The 23,764-nt window shown below is 38.4% G+C and overlaps 1 protein-coding gene across 1 annotated transcript in view; it reads left to right on the top strand.

Moving 5' to 3' along the window:
* The window catches only part of hs3st4 (heparan sulfate (glucosamine) 3-O-sulfotransferase 4), a 91,895-nt gene extending 76,270 nt beyond the window's left edge, over positions 1-15,625 (top strand). Inside the window, exon 2 of the mRNA XM_031312955.2 lies at positions 13,530-15,625. Coding sequence (XP_031168815.1) covers positions 13,530-14,184 — 655 coding nt within the window. The 3' untranslated portion in view covers positions 14,185-15,625. The remainder of the gene's footprint in view (positions 1-13,529) is intronic.
* The last annotated feature ends 8,139 nt before the right edge of the window (positions 15,626-23,764 follow it).

The following is a 23,764-nucleotide window of genomic DNA, read 5'->3' as shown; positions in this document are numbered from 1 at the left end:
ACTTTGCATTTAATACAGCAGCATGGAAGTGGCTGCACATCTCCCAACATAATAACTTCTTCTTCTGTTTTTAGGGCAGCAGACATATTTTTGTGTTTTACACACTCGTCCTTTGAATTAATTGCAAATTGCTGTGTGACATGAAATTACTTGAAAAAAACATTTGGATGAAGATTACTTAATTTACTGAATTTAGTTTTAGCTTTCTGGATTTTCTTTTATCGTTGACATTTATTCAAATAAGTATTTTGTGCTGATTGAAACTATAATATACTTAAAACCATTTACATTTCTGCAGTTTAAAGATGAATAAAAAGTAGTAGTATTAAATTGTTTCATTTTGTAAAAATACATTTTATTCAGGTTACTTACTTCATTGCTATGTAATTGAATTGTAACTGATCATCCCTATACTCCCAGAATATAGCAGAACATGTGAGGACAACAATAGATAAAAGTCTTTAGAGATTAAGGTTTACAATTTAGTTATATTCTATCTATAAACATTTGACACATTTCTCTTTAAGCTCTCCCTTTGGCAGCCTGGATTACACAAGTTAATCTGTGTATCTCTAAAACATTATCCTGCATTTGTGATTGTGTTTATGGCAGATTTGCTTCACGTGTTAAACTACCTCTGCTCAGGAGATTAACGGTTTTTACGGTGGTGGTGGTGGTGGTGGTGGTGGGGTGGGTGTTACGGGAAGTGCCCAAATAAAGGGCTGAGGGCTACACCGAGATTCTTTCAAGGATTACATCCTCATGTCTCCTTCCATCTCGAGTATTGAAAACCATGGGAGATGTTCAGTGGCTTGCAACAGCCATTTCACAGTCGAGGTGTTTGTCTGTCCATTTTCCCAACGATAAATAATATCTTTTCTGTTGGTTTGAGGCTGTAACCAGCAGAAATAATGCGGAACAGATGTAATAAACAGGTTAGAGGTCCTGCAGAGGCTTCCTGTGCAGTCATTTGAGATGGTTGGTGTTTGCCCAATCTTATGGTCGCAAGTCTTTGAGTTAGTGGAAGTAGGAAGGTGCTTTCTATGCTTTGATCCTGAGAACTATTTAAAAAAAAAACATGACTGAAAGAGAAGCACTTAATTGAGTGGTTGTTTAGTCACTATGTTCATGTTTTCTTCCTGACAGTTCGGCCCTTTTTATACTGTCTCTAATCCCTTAAGTCTTTTGCAGGTAAGAAACTCCAGGCGGAGAAGCAGCCTGTTGCCGTTAAGGTGTTAAATTAAATCTTACAGTGATTAAATAACCAACCATTATATGGCTGTAGCAAATTAATTTCCCCTGTGTCATGTCAGCCTGGCTAACACAGTGTATCTATGGAGCCAAGTGTGAGCTGCTGATATTAGCTGTAGTCATACCAGCTTCTGAATAAAACAGCTAACCTAGTGTCTGGCCTCTGTACAAAAGTCACAGTAAAAATATAAAACCAAATCATTCAAGAATGCCAAACTGTGCATTCCCAAAAATGAAAAGCTTTTCGTCAGATAGAGAAAACACTCTTGTTCTACAAGTAAACACAGTAAATCTTACATGAATGAACTTTTTTTCTGTGCTTGCCCCTGTCTGCAGTTGTAAATATAACTGTCACTCAGGACATTTGAGCATGATGTAAGTATGGCAGCTGGGGCTGTTAAGCTTGTGTCGAATGAAAGCATGCTTAAGGCACTCCGGACTGGTCATAGCTGGCATTTATTTGGTAAGCAAATAGAAAATCCACCATGAAAATGAGCTTTTCAATAGCTGAACGTTTGTGCACATATGATACTGAGAGATAAAGATCTTATAAATGATAGCAGTTCACATGGCAGGTGAACTATTTTAGCTTCTTTTTTTCTCCCAGTAGACCGTCTGAATTGAGCAATCTCTGCCAGCTAAAGCACAATTTGGATTAGCAAAAGCCCCACTGATAGGTCAGCTTAGCCCGTAATGGAGCAGCTTAGGCCTTGTCTGCATGATTATAACATTCTTAACAGCCTATTTTCATGCATCCAGATGTTACAGTATGAACAGCTCTGCCTCCCTTTAAGCCCGACAAAAATTTAGATCACAGTGACATAAAATAACTTTTAAAATATCTATATATGTTTTGACAAGAGACCTAACTGTTACTGCACTGCAGTTTCTAATGAATGTCTAAAATCAGACGTTGAAGCTGTAAAAGAATTCAAGCAATAATCATTTATTCACATTTAATTTATTGTACACGTTATCATCTCAGACATGACTTTGCTGAATCAAAGCAACATTATGACAGCTTTAGCAACATTTTTCACTACTGCTGTTTTTTCAGCTTTGACACTGAGAAATGCTTGCATGTGAAAAATGTCTTTTAGTAAATTGACATTTAGCAGCTCAGTTCACACTTTGCTTTTAAATTGCCATAAATCCTTGTTCAGAAACTATATTCTTCAAACCTTTCACTTGTAATTCATTTTCAACAGCTCAGTTTGTGGCTGCGCTTTAAATAAGAGCCCCCTCTAGACTGTTCCAGCTGTTCTGATAATAAAATGAATTATCCTACCTACTAGTGTGTGTGTGTGTGTGTGTGTGTGTGTGTGTGTGTGTGTGTGTGTGTGTGTGTGTAAAGCTCAGTGCACTCACCCACACCAAGGATTCAAGGGTGTATTGTTAATAATACATAGTGATGCTCAGGATTCTCAGCACAATAGAGAAACAGCCACAACAAAAGGTTTATAAGTGGTGGTTAATGATGGGAAGTAGTTGAAATGGAGATTACCAGAAAGAGCTATAGTTTTTTAGTAAATGTCTGTCAATATGTGAACTGCTGGGTGGTTTAGTCATTTTCAAGTGCAGTCTGGCTTGCAGGTTCTTCTGATCACACATCTAAGGACTTTTACTTTATTACACCCTGAAGAAGGCTGTTTGTGCTGTTACGGGTGGGTTGCTACCCAGCTCTATTTTTAATGTACTAACAATTTCAATATAACATAGACATCTAAATTAAAGCTTTTGAACTTTTTGCAAGAAGAGTGCCTTGGATCTTTCTTTTTTTTTACTTTTACTTTATCATTTACAATGCAAACACTTCACTGTGCATTACAGTATTTTCATTAACGCCCCCATCCTTCAAATTAGTCAATACATCAACAAACCTTTCTTTTATGGGTTGAGTTCTCAGTAAAAGTACTTTCATATGAGTTACGTGCTTTAAAATTAAAGTGAAATGTTATGAGTGGCACGTGTAGGCAGCAACACTTTTCTAGCAGATTACCCACAGCTTTATGAATGCAGAACATCCAGGAGGCAATAAGATAAATATTGTGCTTTTGGATGCACAACATGGGTTTTTGTCCTCAGAAGACTGGGGCTATTCTGCACCAGTTAATGGGAATAATCTGTGGTTGTTTCTGTGCAGTTTTTGAAACAAAAAAGCTTGTTTTTAAAAGGTGGGAGCTATGCTAACTACTTAGCTGATCAGATTTGTTGTTCTCATTGTTTGGGAAGGAGAAATGTTAAGTGTCTTGTCAGATGACTTTCATTTAAAGATCTTTTTAATATAAAACAAGGCAAAAATACATGCACTGAAAGATCAGTTTATGTCCTGGTGTTTACAAACTAACAAATCCTGAATTCAAGAAGCTCATAGGGATTTTAAAATTGGCACTGAAAACCATCCAATGTTAGCTTGACCACAATTTACCCTTCCTCCATATCAACCGATGACCAATTTCTATCCCATCCATTCTTTCTATAATCGCTACAGTCAACATCAGTATTTTTGCTGAAAATGCTGACACTTTGCATATACATTTAGAAATTACATTTTCTTTACTCATTTATATATTGGGATCAATACCCATTCAACTGCTATTCCATGTCAATGTGCTGCTGAAGATGTGACCATTATAGCAAGGGGTCAAATGTGAGTCACAAGGCATTGCTGCTGCAGTGGAAATACAGAGGAGTTTTTCTTCACTTCTGTTCTTCATTAAATCACCTCAATTATTAAATTTAGAATGAAATAAATGATGATAAAAAAGAGCAGATATAGATAGATAGATAGATAGATAGATAGATAGATAGATAGATGGATATAGGCCTATAGTGTTAACAAAGAGGTAAAACACACATAATTACAAAATCTTTCAAAGCTTTTTTTTTTTTTTTTACTTTTTTTGCCAGTCTAGCACCTCTCACAATTTGGTGATCTGATCAAAACCTGATCGCAACTTCACTGGCTCCGGACTAAAGAGAGTTACATGCTAGAGGCACTTCTCATCACCTTTGAGGTTGGACATTCATTCACTGAGGAATTCAAACATAAAACCGATGGCTGGAAACTCAGAGACTGACTCTTGTAATGTATTCCACATTCGCTGGAATTCAGTTATGGATTGGCAAATTAGCTAAACTCGCTTAACCCATTTCTGCTGATCATTGTGGATGAAGTTTGTCGTTGTCATGAGAAAGTACAAGACACCCACACCATTTATCCCTGTGAGATTCCTGCTGAGCTTGAAGGATTGTGAGAGTAATATACAGACAAACTTATTTTAACTTGTTAATTTGTGAAACGTGAAATATCCTTCTTTTGAAAGCTTTCAATTTAAAATGATTGTCTGTAAGATTTTCATGTAGTTAATTGTCTAGAAAGTACCGCAAAGCACTGCTACTTGGGCGGAGTAATTGCTGACTCTATTAATCCAACTCTGAGCGATCTCCAGGCAAACTCTCTGCTCCTCACCACGGGGCTTCTCACTCCACCCAAGTAGCAGAGGTAGCAGTGCTTCGCCTTCTGAGAATATAGTAGGAATAAGCTAAAGTCCCAATAAGTTGGCGTGTTCCTTTAAAGGTTGATGAAATATGTAGACCAGCGGTAATACATGTATTGCTGTTCTCTGGGCAGACACTGAGGCTGACATTCTCTAACTGTGTGCCATAAAACAGGTTTTATGGCACACAGTACCAATTTTTGCAATTTCAGAAATGGCAAAAGTAACAAGTTTGCCTACCATAATTATTCCCTGATATTCCTCCTGACATTTTGTGAGTTACCTTAAATTTCTATAAAAGGAGAAAACTGCAGAATTCTCAGAATCAAGTTCTGTCTGTATTACTGGATATATGCTCTAATATCTCGCACAGAGAATGGAAAGAGTTTGTGCAGCCTCCTCCTTCGTGGTGTCACACTGACCTACAGCTCCATAATGAATTGGAAAAAATGGAGAAAGAAATGACTGTGATAGGTAATATCCTGGAAAAGTTCATGTCCAGGTGTTGAACTGATAGTGCTGCCAAAAAATAACCTATTGGCTATGAAAAAAGGTTGGGGGAGGAAAGACAGACAACCCTCTTTCCTTTAAGATTTCTCTACACTAAGTTCAACATACCTTAGGGCAACATTCAGCTATAGTCATGTATCCATCAGTATTCAAAATCAAACAGAAATCATTTGTGCTCTCTATTAAACGAAATCAGACACAGATGCTGTTTAATTTGATGTATTTAATAACCGGTTTTATTCCATTTGTTTCTGATGATGGCTTCAGCCATATGGCCTAGCTCTGATGGAAACAGTTTTTATCTTCTGTAGCCACTTGTTTATCCACACAGTAATTATTGATGCCCTTCAATCTTGTCATCTTATCAGATGTAGTATCACTGAAAGCTTGGTGCACAGGGTTGAAATAGCCAGAAATTCTCTCATTTCGAGATTACATTTCATAATTTTACATATACTGTTGGACAATCATCTCATATGAACCCACTTAATACAAATATCTAACCATAAATAGTGTGTGTGTGTGTGTGTGTGTGTGTGTGTGTGTGTGTGTGTGTGTGTGTGTGTGTGTGTCTGTGTCTGTGTCTCCGGCATGTGCTGCATCCCTAGGCGGCTGATTGCAGGTCAACGGCTCTGCTACAAACGGAGAGGCTACGAGCCTCTGTACAGCAGCGGGGGCGGGTTTAAAAAAAGCGACTAGCGACAAATCTAGTTACTTTCTGTAGAAGAGATACGCCAGTAGGTGCAAGGAATTTCGCTCTTGCGGCCGCAACATTCGCCTCTCTCTGTCACTTCTGACTGAAGAGCAGTGACGAGCCTACGGGCACGCCATGTAGAGGGCCAGCGCCAATTGCTTGGCAGCTCCTCCACCATCGGTGTATGGGAATTGGGTGAATATGAGCCAAATTGTAAAGCGCTTTGTCCGGTAAGGTAGAAAGGTGCTATATAAATGCCATCTCCATTGCCAGTCCATTTACCATTTACCATCAGATGAGTTGTTCTCGAGAATGCTTCGAACAGGAACGCCACCCGACATCGCTGCAAGAAGCAATACTGGGAAATAGGGTTTTATAACTGTATTTTGTGACACATTGTTTGTGAGAATTTACACAGTAAAGTTGTGGAAAACAAAATACTGGGAACCAAGCCATTGGCCTCCGAACAGGCACCGCAATAGTGTTTTATAAAGTCTCATGGAAATGTAATGTACTGAATGAGCAAGAATGACCAATACAGGGAAAAACATGTAAAAACTATGCGGTCAGGCAGTACAGAGTTTTCTCTGCGGTCAGCTTCAGTGAAATGATTGCATCCTAAAGTGCCGGCCATTTTTCTCAGACAAGGAAATTTATCATATTCAAACTGTCATTTTAATTGGTTCCGCTTAACTGAGCTGGATCTGCAACATTTCCAGGATGTAAATGTTAGCCTTTGACTCTGACGTATTCAGGTGTGACTTCCAATTACTTTTGGCCGTTTTATGCTTTTCTTTGAGCTAATACACATTTTGAGAGGGTTTATGCTGTATGGAAGATGTAGGGATGAATGAAACATAATGTATTTAACATAGAAAAAGTCTTAACTGTAATTTAAAAAAAAACTTGAAGAAAAGGTAACTGCCGTTTTCTATTAAATGGCCTGTTGATATTGTTAACCTGTGCACATATTGAACATACTAGTATATATGTTCTGTTTCAGGCAGTAGTTTTCTCTCTGTGTTCCAAATAGAGTAAATCAATAAATGACACTGACATTTCTTCCATGGGTGTGTTTGCTGCCACTGCAAAATGGGGACCAGCACATCACGACTGTTTGTTTTTGTAGGAGCAACATCAATAACATTGAATATTGAGAGCAGTTGTGATCAAATTGAATGAGCTCTTATTAGCTCATCCAAAGAAAAATAAACCATCAAAGAACATTCAAAAAAGAAAATCATCTTTCAGATGAGTGGCAGACTGTTGTTGAGCCAGCACAGATGAGCCATTATGTAAGAGCCATTATAGAAGAATTATTTTTGGTTTAGGGTTTGTACTGTACATTTATTTCTAGGCTTTTGAGGAGACATCAGTGCCTTTTTATAGCCAGTAATGTTAAAACTAGACACGGACGTTGAAAAAAAGCAATATCCTCTGAGTTTGTGATGTGAGATAAGATTGCTTCCATTTTCTCCCACGACTTTAAGACAGTTAAAAATAAACTAATTTTCCAGCTCATATACACTGTTATGGACAAATGATGCAGGGTGCTACAGCATCCCAAACATCCCTATATTTTCCCTTGTCACCACTCTTTATTTCATGATGTTTTATGTCCAAAGGGCATCTGAACACATCTTCAGATCTCAGCGCTGCAGTCTGGTGATGTGGGGAGAGAAGTACCTGGCTTGCCCACTGTTGGAAGTGGGACGGTCTTTAGGGAATCTTAGGAAGAGAGCCGGGAATAAGGTTTTGATCAGGACCAGCTGTCACTTCTGTCCTCAACTATTCTGTTGAAGCCTACAGTCCTGCAGAAGTACAAGTATAATTGGCTTATTTAGAGTGGGGAGGCTGTGTTGTGTTTTAATAAGTCCCCTGTTTTATTGTTCTTGCCATTCAACAGACATGGTTTACCTGTCACTTAAACTAACTTTACTTATAGACAGCAACATCAATTATGTAGATTTACTTATGACAAGATAGTTTGCCTTAAATTCATGTAGTTTGTAATCCATCAAGATCATCATCATGATCACCATATACTGTAGGCTTTAATCACGTGTGTTGAACAGTTAGGGGAGATTGCTTCAATCATTTTAGAAGAGCCTGTCCGTGGCAAATGAATAACTGTGTTGATTCAATTAAAGCTAAAAATTTGGTTTCAAATCTGAAGTATTTCTTTATAACAATCAATTGTATTGACTAAATAAGCAAACACACTATTTATTAAGAGTTAAACTCAGCTAATCAGCTTCATTAGGACTGTTTTGACCTGGTTTTATCTGATTTGATTGAGAGTGATCAAACAACCCACCAACATGTCATTAGATTGAGATTATGCTAAATCCTGATCGGTGCACAGAAGCAACAGTGCAAAGCAAAGAAACAGATTGGATTGGGAAAAAATGTGTTAAGAATAAAAAGAAGTATTGGTTAAAGGATATGGACAAGTAATAGGTGTGAATAACGAGTGTCGGGATGAGGCTGCATTTGTAGTTTCCACCAGAGCTTCATTCAGGTACAATGTATAAATGAAAGACTGTGAAGACAAGAAAAGATATGATGAAATATGTTGCCCCGTTAAGAATCTACTATAAAGATCATAGTCATATGGTACTGCAAATGCATGGAGTACAGATTTGTCAAATTGCATGATACTAACAGAAGAAAATGTTCATGTAAAAAAAAAAAAAAATCACAATTTTACCTAGGTCTACAGTATGTATATTATTACATAACTAGATCCAGTGAATAGCTTTAAGGCAAGCAAAGGATCCTTCCACTACACTCAGGTGAAAAGGTCAGATTTGGGGTGAGAAAAACAAAAACAAACCAAACTCTCCACCATTACTTGAGCCTGATCTGATCACAGAGAATGGCAGCATACTCTGTATTTGTTTTCCTCCTTAAAACTGCACCTTAACCTTGACAAAACAATGCCTCCCACTCCAACAGACCCACTAAGACCCTCTGCTCTGGCCTGTAGGCTTGTTTTTTTCTATGTGTGCCAAACATGTACGCATCCACTTGTCGAGAGCCGAGTGAAGAATGACTCATTTGACCGACCAACCATTTTCTTTTCTTTTTTCTCCACCTCTCACTAAACCAATGTCTCTGTTCTTTGTATTGCTGTAATCACTAACATGTCACTCAGGGTGTAATAATGGTATTATTCATTGCAAACTGACCACAGTATCTCTCACTGCAAATGTCCTGACTGACTGTCGTTGATGAATAGCCGCTTACACACTCAATTGATATTTGAAATCAGACTCGGAGTAACACCTCAATACAAATGCCTTTCGTTATCCTTTTTTATTGTCTGCCTGCACTGACAGTTAAGGTGCTGGTTCACTGAGAAAAATGCCAGTTATTTTGAGAAAATATTTCTACAGAGACTGTTAGCTTTTATCTTTCATCATTTCTTTTATAAAACGTAATTGAAATATGTTTCTTGTGCATAGGGCAAATCATCGTCCTAACAGAGGGATTATTTTCTGTCTAAATATTTACAGAAAACAAAAAAAGACATTTCTGCTGTATAATTCACACCTCGATATCATTATTTGTAGGAATTATTTAGTGGATCAGAGTAGTCTGCCCACATCACTGGCACCGTCTCCAAAATGTGCTCTCCAAAGACTCAGGAGCTTATTATGAGTGGACTCCTTTAGAATAATTGATTGTATTTGACATGACATGGAGAAAGCTTGGCGGATTGATACTCTGCAGCAAAGCCCTGATCAATCCAAATGAGAGACTGAGGGAGCTTTTATTTCTCTGCCAGTTTATTAGAAACAACTCAGCTTCTCTGGAGAAACTCTCGTCCTCCAGAAACAGCTTGGACCTATTAGTATCTTGGAATTTAAATTAGCGTGATCCCTCACCTCATCATGCATTGAAATATTCCCCGTACACTAGTTTGACAAAACATAATGAAACATTGAGTTAAATGCTGGGCCATGTTCCAGAGCACTTTTGCGGTGGGCGTTAAGGCATGAAGAGCTGTGATTATCTGCGAAGATTAGTTTCTGTCCTAACAAATACAAAGATTTGCTGTGATTTGATGAACTGCACGTTCGGAATGATGAATCAACCTTGAGAGATGACTGGGCATCCTCCGGATCTGAATTTCATGTGGAATAGGTGTAATATGGATTTCCTTCCGAAGCTATAGTACAGGATCTCAAAATAACTAGAGAAGTGTAGTTTTAAAGCAGCCATATTATGCTCATTTTCAGGTTCATAATTGTATTTTAAGGTTGTACCAGAATAGGTTTACATGGTTTAATTTTCAAAAAACACCATATTTTTGTTGTACTGCAGTGCTCTCTCTCACTGCTGCAGATCCTCTTTTCAGCTGGTCTCTGTTTTAGCTACAGAGTGAGACCTCTTTTCTTCTTCTTCTTCTGTACTATCTTTGATTGAACTGCACATGCCCAGTAGCTCAGATGTAGATCATGTCAGCTAGCTAGCTCCATAGACAGTAAAAGAAAGGCTGTTTCTACAACTTCAGTCAGTTACAAGGCAGGATTAGCTGGGAGACTTCTAAATGAGGGCGCACATGTAAGTAGTTCTTTTGTAGATTATGGTGAACTTGTGTGTGTTGTAGCAGTGCTTTGCTACTGAGAACGAGGTAGCATGCTAGCGTTAGCATGCTAGCATTAGCATGCTAACGCTACGAGCTAATGGTTGCGTTAGCCTGCTCATTTCGGCTTGTGACGTCACAAGCCGTGCCGATTTTGAACAGCTCACCCAGAGACTGAAGGCAGGACACATTCAGAAACCGTATCTCACTCTAAACAGCATGGATGGATTTTTTTCAAAGTTTGTATGTGTGTGGAAGCACCAGAGACACAACATAACACCCCAAATCCCAGAAAAAGTGATTTTTTCATAATATGGGCACTTTAAAGGTTGATGTTCTGCTTTATTATTTATTTGTCTGACTTGGATAATGTTTTAGTGACATTTAATGGATCTGGTTGCAAGGGATTATTTTTTTTATTTTTTTTTTAGATAATGCAGTAATGAGACTGCATTCAGCTGTTTTCCAAGGAAATTGAATGACTCAACTATGTTCTGTATTTTTTAGTATCAGAGTCATATTCTGCATGAGCTGCTATTAGTCTGTCTGTATTATTTACTTGCATCCACTTTATCTCTCAACACAACCAAGTAATTCTCCTGCATGCCTCTCACTGTAGAGATCATTAAAAGTTACTCCATGCTCTAAGTAGAGGTGCCTTTATCTTCACACTTCTGGTTCATATGTAAATAAAGCTTTGGGCTTGTTTTGAAATGCAGGAAAATAAATGTTATGTGGTATGTCATCACTCTAAGGCAGTAAACAGCAGATGGTTCGCAGGGCCTCTTTAGCGCTATGGATTTTATTTACCTACCTACCTGAATGACCTGTGTTGAGCTGAGCAGCTGATGCGGAGAAAGAAGAAGCGGGAGTTAACAGTTTGCTGTTGTTTACTCCAGTTCCACTAGACTGCAAGGCCAGAGGAGTCATTTGCCATGCACCGAGAAATTAGCTTGTTTATCAGCATTTTGATTTCCGTCCCGCCTCGTGGTCCCACTGACATTTTAGATGTACATGATCCATGACTGATTCCCGATCAAAGTGGAGCCTCCGTAACATATAACGTAACGTATTTGGCTTGAGCAGTTTCCATTGTTGTATAATTAAATGCATGATGATTAGCGTTAAGCCCATGAGGACAATAGCTTGTTACGTGCACGCCTTCAAAAAGGTAACCTTGAACATTGTACATCTGTCCTGTCAGTTGGATATGCTCCAAAGATGCACAGCACATAACCAGTGTGAGACACTGCAGCTCAGGTCCATACAGTAGGATATCGGTTGTTTCAAGGTGATTTGCTGTGGTATATCTGAGCTTTTTTTTTATTGCCATACATGGTGATGTTGCACCCTTGGACCACCTAGTCTACTCTGGAGTTGAGTTAGATGGTAGACAGAGCTGAAGTCCTTGAAAGGTTACAAAAATCTTTAGCCATTCATTACTGTAAGAGAGGAAGTGTGGAAAGTGATGGAATATAATGAAAACTAATACTCTTTCTGGTCACTATGCCATCAGTAGATATGTTAAATATCCCATTACAGGCCCAGAAGTAACCACAGTTCTATGCTGTCAAGAGACAAACATAATCCTGAGGGAAATTACCCATCAGGAAGGCAATACTCTTACTGAGATGCAATTACCAGGCCACTTGTGATACTTTCAGCCCAGTATCCATGTGTGTGTGTGTGTGTGTGTGTGTGTGAGGGTGGTCGATATGTGCATAACAGCTCTTATGTTTTGCAGAGTAAATTGGATTCTTTGCTGGAGAACAGTTAATTTAGAATATGTCCAAGATGCAAATGATTGATGTGAGTATATCGTTACAACTGTAGGTTTGTGGTGCAGGGCAGCCTAATGGAAAAAATATTGCAGGGAGGAGGAAATAGTTTTTATCCCAGAATTATAGAGAATTCTTCTGCACTAACTCTGTTAATCTCCAGATTAGAAATCATTTGGATTTTGGGGTAGGCTTTTTATACATTAATTTCCAAGCAAACATGACTTAATTTGGGGAAGGAAAAACTGTGTTCATGCTCAGATTTTCTTTCACTTTATATTATAATGTGGAGCTCCTGTGCTTGTGTTTGTTAGTAGTAAAATAAACAGCGTGGCTCACAGAGGATTTAATGTACCAAATTAGCACTGAATCACATAGCCTACAAACAAAGAAAAGAGCACGGATTGGAATGAACATCAGTGTAAACATTTGATGAGGAATTGCTTGAGGCAAATGCTATGCTTTATTATTGATACTAAAATAGAAAGGGTAGAAACAAGACTTGCTCCTGTGTGTATAATATACTCTGCACTGTCGTATCCTACAACTCATCCTAACAAACAAAAATTAAACATAATATTTGCGGCGGTGGCAAATGGCTTTCCATTGTTCCGGAGGTACATTTCTTAAGCCGGGGACTTATCTATTGTACTACAAATTATCACCTTGAATCTGATAATTAATCACTGCTGCCTTCAATGAACAGCCCCTAACCTTAAACGTAGCACAGAGAATAGAAGAAAAGCCTGCACCCATTGCAGGGGAAGTGCATGTACATAAGAAATAAAACTGCGTGCACAGAGCATGAGCCTTGCATGCATAATAAATGTATGACAAAACAATACCCCAGGCACCCCAGTATTAATGATATGCGGCAAACTCATTATTAAAGTTCCAAAACAGCTCCTGGAGTAACACAGATGGAGTCAATTAAGCAATGAGCATACTTGCTTGCCTGCCGTTTCATCCTCTTTCTTTTATCTCTTGCATATTACTCTATGGATGTAATTAGCTGTATGTTTCTCCTCACAAGATAATGTCCGGTGATAATAACAGTTATTTTCACTTGTAATTTCACATAATGTACTGCTTAACAAATTTGCTCGCGCTGTGTCCTTGGGTATTTTATTTGCACTGCAAGAGGTGTTGAGGATAATACTGTGCTAAGCTGCTTTTTTTCTCTCTTCCCCTGTTTGTGTTCCCAGAGACCTGATGCCTTCAACGCTGGAAGGGCAGATCACCATGGAGAAGACGCCCAGCTACTTTGTGACTAACCATGCCCCAAAGCGGATCCACTCCATGGCCAGGGACATCAAGCTTATTATAGTGGTGCGTAATCCTGTCACTAGAGCCATTTCAGACTACACGCAAACTTTGTCCAAGAAACCTGAGATCCCCACCTTTGAGGTCCTGGCTTTTAAGAATCGGACGCTGGGTCTTATAGACGCTTCATGGAGTGCGTTGCGTATAGGAATATATGCGCTCCACTTGGAGAGCTGGATGCAGTATTTCCCTCTCTCCCAAATGCATTTTGTCAGCGGGGAAAGGCTCATTGTGGATCCCGCGGGCGAGATGGCCAAAGTGCAGGACTTCTTGGGACTAAAACGGATCGTCACAGACAAACACTTTTACTTCAATAAAACTAAAGGATTTCCGTGTCTGAAGAAGCCAGAGGACAGCAGCACTCCCAGATGCCTCGGCAAGTCTAAAGGGAGAACTCACCCTAAAATTGACCCGGACGTGATTCGGCGGCTGCACAAGTTCTACAAACCCTTTAACATGATGTTCTACCAAATGACTGGCCAGAACTTTGAATGGGAGCTGGAGGGGGACAATGAATCTCGTAGCTCTCAGGACTAGCAGACTGCGGCATGGCACAGCACAGCCACACCACCAGCCTTCTTCAATAAAACTACTATTGTCTCGCTTTGTCTTCAGAGAGAGTGCTTGAGCGCGCCAATCAATCATGGCTGTCTTTGCAGTGTCTGTATCCATTAGCAAGAGTTTACTGACATGCTTTTTCTCTCCCTTCGATACTAATGTTGTTGATGATGGCAAATCATTATTGTATATATTAAACATAAAATATATTTCTATTTGTGAAAAGGAGATGATTTATTCATTTTGTTTTTAAAGCATAGAGCTGATATAAAAATCATGTTGACTATGGCAATGCATGTGATAAGTTAAGTGTCCTTACCTCATGAGCCCTAAGGCTAAACTCCGCCTGTTTCTTCTCCCTTTACTTTCATTTTTGCAGTTTGTTGCCCTCACACCCACTCACCAGCATCAAGTACAAAAGGCTATTCTATTTCAATAGCTAAGGCCATGCATTGTTCTGTATTATGTCTTTCCACACTGTCCTGCTGCTTTAGAAGAGAAAGAAAAATGATAAGACGTATGGTACAATAATCTTCTGACATGTGCTCATCTTTCCAGTTGTCCAGTTGACAATCCTGTTTTTGTCTAAGTTTACCAAAGTGTTAATTTACTCATTGTTGTGGTTGCTCTGCACTCATTAATTGCACACATAGTCAAAAAGAGAGCTGATGTACAGTGGCCATCATTCAATTATTGGATTGTTTCACTGCTTAGTTAAACATTAGCATACTGATGACCATGCACTCAGACGTGGTGCAGTATCAGTGATTTTGGCATAATTTGACAAATGAATCTGTCTACTGCAAATATCGAGGGTTAGCTTTGGATCAAACAATTCTGCATCTTGACAAAATCAATTTCCCGTCGCACAAAAACGCACCCAAAATATCAGGTAACTCTCGCAGTTCTCGACTGTTTGCCTCATGAACCTCCTCTTGTTGCAGTAATACATGTCAATGAGGGTGAAGAACAACACCAGAGGACCGAACAGAAGTTTGTTAACAAACATCTGCTGCGGCGCGGTCTTCTGTCGTTAGAGATTAATGGCGTGTTAAATAAGCCACTGCCGCTGGAACAATGTCAATGTCAGAGAGAATTTGCTGTCAAGGAAAAGCTACATGCATGCCCAGGTAAATTACCAAGCCACTACTGTATGTACTTAACTCGAATGAGATGCTGTGTTGCAGGGAAATGTGCTGTAATCAGAGGTTTAATTGTGATCAGCAGGACTAACTGGGTGGATGAAAATAACAGGGTTTTGCTGTGAAATGCTCCTTTACTCATGCAATGAAATAACAACATGACCCATCATTTTTTTCTTTTGCATAAATCAGTGTGCGTCTGTCTGTTGTCTCTGGACTTTTCATCAATTGAGACAATCAATACAGCCAATGAGTCAATAAATACAGTCTGCTACACATCACTGGTTGCTACAGCTATGATGCATTGCTCTGTTAATCCTCCCTGTTCTCTTGCCATGGATGGCTGGATTGGTTCACTCTCTGCAGACCTCTCTGTCACCCTGGGGAGGCCGGCACCAGCAGCTACTTACACAGAGCAATTGATTCAATCAAAGTAAGCACTATACTGCCCTTTGTAGCGCCAAGCCTGAACACTTACCTCTGAGTCTCACTATCCCAGAGTCACAACTTCCACTTTGAAGTTTCTCTGTGTAGCCATCGTTTGGTGTTTTTTTTGACAATCTCTCTGTCTCTCCTCTCTTTCTCTCTCCGCAAACGTCATCCTCAGAGCCGATATGGTTTCAGAGAAGGCACAGCACTCTGTATAAAGATATCTACAAGCAAGACATGCTAATCATACATTTAAGAAAAGACTGTATCATTATTTATTTATTCAGTTTTTTTTTCCCTCAAGCTTTGAAACATGTATAATCCACCTTCCAAACCAGACAGTCCCTCCTACTCAGTGTAGAGATCCTCAAAGAAATCCACAGAAGGCACCCTACAGTGTTGTTAGGACAGATGAGGACTCCATTTTCCCATCTATGAATATGCACTCCTGTTATCATTTGCATTTCCAGGATGACACACATGAGGGAATTCCTTTCCTAAGTCAAAACTTGGATCCAACCTCTTGTTAACAGAAACACACACACACACACACACACACACACACACACACACACATACATACCTTTTTCTTTTGTACCTCTTGCTTGTTTTAAGTACAGGCAGAGTACTGTGATCCATCCTGCGAGAGTTGCGATGCATGAAAGGCATGCTAAGCTGTCCTTCATGTGTTCCTCCCAGTGGGGGTCATGCAGCACTATGTGGTTCATCAGCATCAAGTAAAGAAGACGGCGATGATAGACGAGCATCGCCTGCTCATCAAACTGTCACTGCTCCAGTGCCATCATTTTAAAGTGAAGTACAAATTCATATGTGTCTGTCGTTACTGACAATGTGGCAAAGAGCTGAAACGGTAATTCACGGCATGAAAAAGCTACCTGGATGCACTTGAAATTATTTGCAGTTGCAGCTTGTTGTTTATTTTGGGTTGAAAAGCTATAATCTGTGCATGAGAGGTGCTTCAAAGTGTTCACTTTTCTGTTATATGATCTATAATTATATAGTGCTGTAGGGAATTATTGAAGGATACAGCAAAAATAAGCTCAGTTTGAAACCAAACCAGTGTGAATAGTTTGGCTGTAGAAACATGAATGTTTGTAGAAGAAGCCTTCATTATTACCAACTAATTGTTTTTTCACTTAATTTGAGTGAATGATTACAAGGTGTGTAAAGAGGCACAACGGTGTCCACTTCTACAATGAACTTCCCACTAATACACTGACTTAGCCTCTAATGTTCTTCTTTTGATGCCCATTCACATCCAAAATCCTTAAAGAGAGATGTATGTTGTGTAAAGGTTTGAAATTCAATAAAAAAAAACAATGTGTATTTGTATTGTTAACATACAGTCAAGGTGTTTTAACAGCTGTCAATCATTGCAAAACAAATACCCACTAAATTAAATAAGCCAAACATTAGATGCAACTGTACACACTCCTACTACGCTTGTCTTTCTCATCCGGAATGAAATCATTCATTTATCCATACTGCAATTGTATCTGCATGGAAATGTACCCAAGGTGGCTTAGTTACTCATTGAATGTGGCTGCTACCCATGCACCATAATCTTATTGATCACCAAAATAAGGATTATGCACAATCCGCCCCTCGCTCTCTTCTTATTCTCTATTTTCTAATATCTTTGTCTTCAGGTATATAGAGGAGTGAAGGCTTCTCATTCAGAAAATGAGAACAATGCATCCACTGGTTGCCAAGGACAACCTGTACATTGGTGACTGAATTATTGAGATTCAAAACCCAAACATTAATGACTATCCCCTCTGTTTCTTCAGCAAAAATCCTCATAACTGTACCGCTACATTTTCCATGAAGCTTACATTTATTTTAGTGTTACCCTGCTTTGTGGAGTATAAATTATATCCCACCCTATTTCACAGCTGAAACAGATATTGAAACTAAGAGTGAAGTTGCTGTAATAACCATTACTGTTATGAAACAATCTGATCCTGATTGTTTTGTGGTTTGTATCCTATCATCTACTGGCTTGACCTCTGTGAGTTAAGCTCAGAGAACAAAGTGACTCAAAGTGACACAAAGCAGGGTTCAGTTCACAATGTTCTAAAGGTTTGATGAGACACGATAATATATACATTTTCTAACAATCGTTCCATTCACTTCGATGACATGAGAATATGTACCTCAGGAAGGTAAACAGTGTAACAATTTATGATAAAAATGTATGATACCAATTACAACTGATGAGAGAGGCTTTGTTCAGAGTCATTACAGACTGGAATGTAACATAAAGTCCACAATGACAGGACTGACATTTTTTTTTTTTTTTTTAAATGTCTTCAATCACACATGATTCCTATATCCTCAGATCAACAGTTCCTGCCATTATCATAGACCAGAGTCAGTAGCAGAAGTAATCATTTCATCTGCTGCTGAATCAGGAATGTCCTCTTCAAGCACCTCAGGAGAGGAAGAGCTAGCATCCTCTCATGAATCTTGACTCAAAAGCTTTTCTGTCCTCTGTGCTGTTGCAATGATTTTCCATCCCCTCAGCCCCACTATACTCTTCTGCCTCGTTTCTCTCTCTCTCTCTCTCTCTCTCTCTCTCTCTCTCTCTCTCTCTCTCTCTCTCTCTCTCTCTCACTCTCTCTCTCTCTCTCTCTCTCTCTCTCTCTCAAACACACACACACACACACACACACACAGGCCTGAAATCTTTACAGCGACTCAAATTTGAGTCATCTTGTGTGTTTTAGCCATGGCCTGAATGCTCTAAAATACCTAGTTGAGGTCTTTGAATAGAAACATTACAACTGCAGATGTTGATGATGTTAGAAATAAAGAGCAAATGTTCAAAAATGACTAAAACGTAAATTTGATTGCCAGCAATTTTACAGAAATACAGGCTGCAGAAAAGTCCAGCACACTTAGTGCTTGCTACTAAGCTATTTTTTACCCTACTTGTGTTGTTTACCATCAAATCAGTTTTCTGTGTTCTGTTAGTTAATGAGATGCTGTGTTCAGTTCAGGTATTGTGGGATATTTAAAAGGTCCGCTTGATCAAAAACTACAATCATTCAAAAGGATTAAAAAAAATGCCACGCAGCGTCACAGTTAATATCTAATCAGCAATTAAACACTAATCACTGAAAGATAAACATGTTGATAATGTGGACCAATAAATTAGGCATACATAACCTAATGTATGTTTAATGAAATTGGCAGAAAATCACATTGGCTTCTCAAACTGTGCTATGATGATAATGTGCAGTAATCCAGTTGCAACTGAATAATATTAACCCAGTAGTCCCCACACCCCTCCTACTTTATTAATACTCACAATAATAACATTTCTCTCTCATTAAATTTCAATTTTAATTTGCTTTATTGGCATGACAAAATCAATACATCTGTGTTGCCAAAGCATTGAAAAAAACAACAAGGAAATGTGAGTAAATACATGTAATAATGAAAGTAAACAGGATAACTGATATCATTGAAGACAATAAAAAAATACTGTCCCTCAACAAGTAATATGTGAAAAAACAATAACAATAAAAAATAATAATAAATACAATTCTCTACTTATTTTGACTGATATTGTCAACAGGAGAAGCCATATTTAACTGCTAGGCATGCCATACTTGTATCTTCCCCTAACAAAAAAGGAAGCTTGTTGTCCTTAAGGTATGCAGTGAAGCCTGCTATAGAATTTTCAAATTTAAAAAAATATTTTATTCTTATGTCTTTGTATTTGGGCTATGTACATACGAAATATATTTATGTTTCAATGGTGGCAGTGTGTAGAAACACATTCCTCTCTTTGTCTCTCCAATTGTAAATGGCGTCCTCTTTCTATTTCCAATTCATTGTCACTGATTCTGTATTTTGAGAGACATTCTACTTCGATATCTTCATATCTTCATGGATTAATAACAGAGGAGTTTGTGTTTATTTTCATTTCTCTATTGTTCTGTATATTTATCTTTTAATTTTGTTTCAAATGTTTTGATTGATGACTGAGGATTGTGTCTGTAGCTAGTCCTCTGAGGCCTATGGACTGTGTTGTTTAGCTCAGTGTACCTCAGAGCCAGCTGGTGGACATCCGAGTGTGTTAAATATATTTAAACAAAGATCACAACAAGTTGCTAATTACTGTTAGTAATTCAGTGTTGTAATTGCGCCCCCCCCCCCTCCTCATAAAAAAACTTCTGAATATGTTTATTAAATGTTTCTGCAACATAATTTAAATACTAAAATGTTATTAACTTCTAAATAACCAGAGGGGAAAATGTAATTAGAAGCAAATCAGGGTTTTGCATTTTCCTTGATTGTCCTCCCCAGATGATTAACAGTTATTTAGGTGTTTTGCTCACCAAATAGGACATGATGACTCATGATATATATATATAAAAAGAAAGAAACGTAATGTAAGAAATGTTTAAATCTTTTGTATTCATGGATTAAGATTCAGCAGTGTTTTTGTACTAAAATGAAATACTCAATGTCTATCTGGGAAGAAGATTACCATTCAGTGTCTTATACTATAAGAATTCTTGACGTAATTGGTACCTTCATGTAGCTGCAAGTGACTTGGATAAGCAACCGGACTGGTAAAACTGCCAAAGGATATGTTACATTTAATTTCCCACATACTCTGTAGGGAGAAATAAAACATTTCTTCTGCTCTAGCCCCTTAATCTGGTCCTCTGGGGGCCAGTGTCCTGCAAATGTTTGATCCTCCTTGACAGTTAACAAGCCACACCTGGTCTGTATCTACTGTACTTAGCACCACATGGGGAACATTCACTATCAAGGAGGATCAAAAGGAGGATCAAAAACCTGGAGGACACCAGCCCTCAAGGAGCAGAATTGAGTGTTTTGGCTGCTGGCCATAACAGGGGCTTTTCATGAAGCCCTGCACTCCACTGGCAGAAATGTTCTTCTAAGGTGGTCCTCTGTCACCTTGAATTGAAGATCGTCATACTGCAGAATAGAAAAAGCAGTAGTGTCTAGTTTTTCAAGGTCTTGAGAAAATACACTGTCAAAACAGAAACTCTGGTGATCTTGAAGGCTTGGCACTAGACAGTCATGGAGAGTTTAGTGCATGCTGCCTCTATTTATTTCATGTTTTCTGTGAACCTTTGTCCCCTTTAGATCCCCAAAATGACGTCTAAGAAATAGCCTCATGCAAGACATTCAAATATGTGTACAATTGTTGTCATTTCTGCAAAATATTGTACTAGTGAGAGTAGAATCATTGAGAAAATTGCAGAACTGAGCTTTTCAAAAATCATTTTCTATTAATGTATTTGAATTCTGATAAGGGTGAGCCCTCAGAAGGCATTATGATTCGGCCTAAGGCAACTACATCATAGTTGGATTCAGTCGGTTTCTTATCCAAAAGCCAAGCCTCTGTGTTGATGAACATACTCTAAAGCCTCTGCTCATAGTTAGCTGTATTTATGAGCTGTGGTGTTGGAAAATCCAAGCCAGAGGAAAAACATTTTGAAGTTACTGGGCTTGTGTTGAAATAACAACAAATATGGCATTAACAGTGTGATGTATGCATTCATAAACAAACTGATTGTAATAAGTGGTATCATGGCTTAACAGTTCCTAGGATCAGTAGTGTTGTTTGGGTGATCATTTCAATCACTGATGGTAAAAACATCAGCAGCCTGTGTATGAAAAATTAGGACATTTCCTCCAAGAAATTAGGATCTCAGCAGACATTTGCATATGTCACATGACATATGCTGGAAAAATGGGAAACATTTGCATAACTGGAGTCATTCAGAGTTGTGAAAAGAAACAAAATTAATATAATATAATATATTAATATTAGTGTTCATGTCAGACAAAGATTTGAACTTGTATTGCACAAAACAACAGTAGAAACCATTTCTCCAGGACAGTTTTAATTATGGTTGTGACACTGAACATTTAGAAAAAGAACCAATTCAAGATGTGGAAGTAAAGAGGCCAAATACAAATGTCCTTAAAAGCTGTTTATAATGATCACTCACTACTTTTTTCTCCTGTCTGTCTGCTCTCCACCTGTCCGAATGTTTGCATCATGTTTCAGATTAAATGCACACAATAAAATGAGTCGTAGCAGGCGGGGGAGCCAGCATCTCTAGACTATAGTGTGGACCTCTGCTTACATACATCAAACTACACTACAAGTATTGCACATGAACATTTCAAAAAATACAAAACACTGTGGCCACAATGAGTTCAAATAGCAAACAGGCATGTGATTGGCAAAGGTCCAAAAAGCAGGAAAATATATGGACCAATGCCACGCACATCATATACCACCCTCATATATTTTAGTGCTTTTTGTTTGTTTAACTGGTGGAACATGCAAGAAGCAATCATTGTACCTCTTTAGCACCACACATAGGGCTCAATATTAATATTAATATTAATGTTTGTGGAGGGCAACTTAGAGGTGTTCCCTCAAGAAATTGGAAGGTTTTTGAATTAAAACTATGCAACTTCACATCAATTTGGACCATTATTATTACTATAGATAACACACAAAACGTCCTATAGTTAAATAATTATTCCCCTCTCACCCGCCCCCAAGCACCAAACCTTGAGGGACAGGGCCTTTACTGTTGCCCCCTCCTTCTGGAACTCTCTCCCCCAACAACTCAGACTTTCCACATCACTTGCTCACTTCAAATTCACTGCTCGGGGCCAATCAAATGATGACAATGACAACGGTGTGTACGGTACATTGGCTACCGTGGAAACACTTGCATGTTGTGGATTCACAGTGCATAGAAAATTAACATTTTTTAACAGTCATGGTAAGTGGAGCAGGTGGACCCAAATGCAGGAGACTGCAGGCAATATGAAGTTGAAGAAATTATATATATATATTGTATATATACACATACTTTATATATAGACTTATATAGACTTTATATATATATATATATATATATATATATATATATATATATACAAATTATATTTCACAGTTTGTGCAGGCCAGGCAAAACTAATAATACCAGAACAAAACCAAGGATCCAACAAAGACTGAACTGAAAGCCATACAAACTAATCTGATGAGGGGATAAAGTGCAGGTGGAGAGAATGGCTGAGAAGCTCAGGTGAAGGGAATGAGGTGATTAGGCAGGAAAGCAGGCAGGGAGCTGATTGGCTGGGGAAACTCTGGGAGCAGGGAAGGACTAACGATGCAGATTGTGTATAGCAGGTGTATAGATGGGCAAAGGAGGGAAAAGCAGCACAGAAACACAGGATGAAAAACACAGCAAACTAAAAACCAAAAATCCAGAAAACACAATCCTCTTAATGATAAACTGACAAATCATTAGAGTGTCAAAGAATATATATGAATATATACTATACCCTGCAACTCTTTTATCTAGAAACAGAAAGTCAAAACCCAGACAACAAAATCCTCTTAATCACTGAGCACAAAAGGTCTGAGGGCATCTGGACACTGAGCCAGACAGCCATGACACTAAAGAGATATTTTGCTGATTTAAATCCAGTTCTGTTTCACTGCAGTGTGGGCAGTGTGTGCAGATGAACGGTGTGTAGGTCCACTCCATGGTCGGCCGAGATCCGCCAAAGGACAGAAAATGCGTCATGGAGATATAGATATATATATATATATATATATATAGTAAACTGTTAAAACACACTAAGTAGTTCCAAATTGCATAGGTAAGTGTAAGGTAGGTTCCAGGTAAATTTCTAGAAGGTTGATAGGAATTAAATATAAAGCATTACCATTTTATTTCCCGACATGAATGTCTAATTGCTGTTTCAAGGACTTACCTTGCTGCCAGGAATAAAATTCTGGTAAATACTTGATCTTTTTATTTATTTTATTCCCTAAAAATTAATCAAATTGACTGGAATGGAAATTGATCTTCACAGGGTTGCTGATAAACCCAAATAGTCTGATTATATAAAAAGTGAGGTAACCTGCTGTTTTTTCTGCAAACTTT

The sequence above is a fragment of the Sander lucioperca genome, chromosome 21, assembly GCF_008315115.2.
Source record: "Sander lucioperca isolate FBNREF2018 chromosome 21, SLUC_FBN_1.2, whole genome shotgun sequence".
NCBI lineage: Eukaryota > Metazoa > Chordata > Actinopteri > Perciformes > Percidae > Sander > Sander lucioperca.
This window is presented reverse-complemented; position numbering and strand designations above follow the sequence as displayed.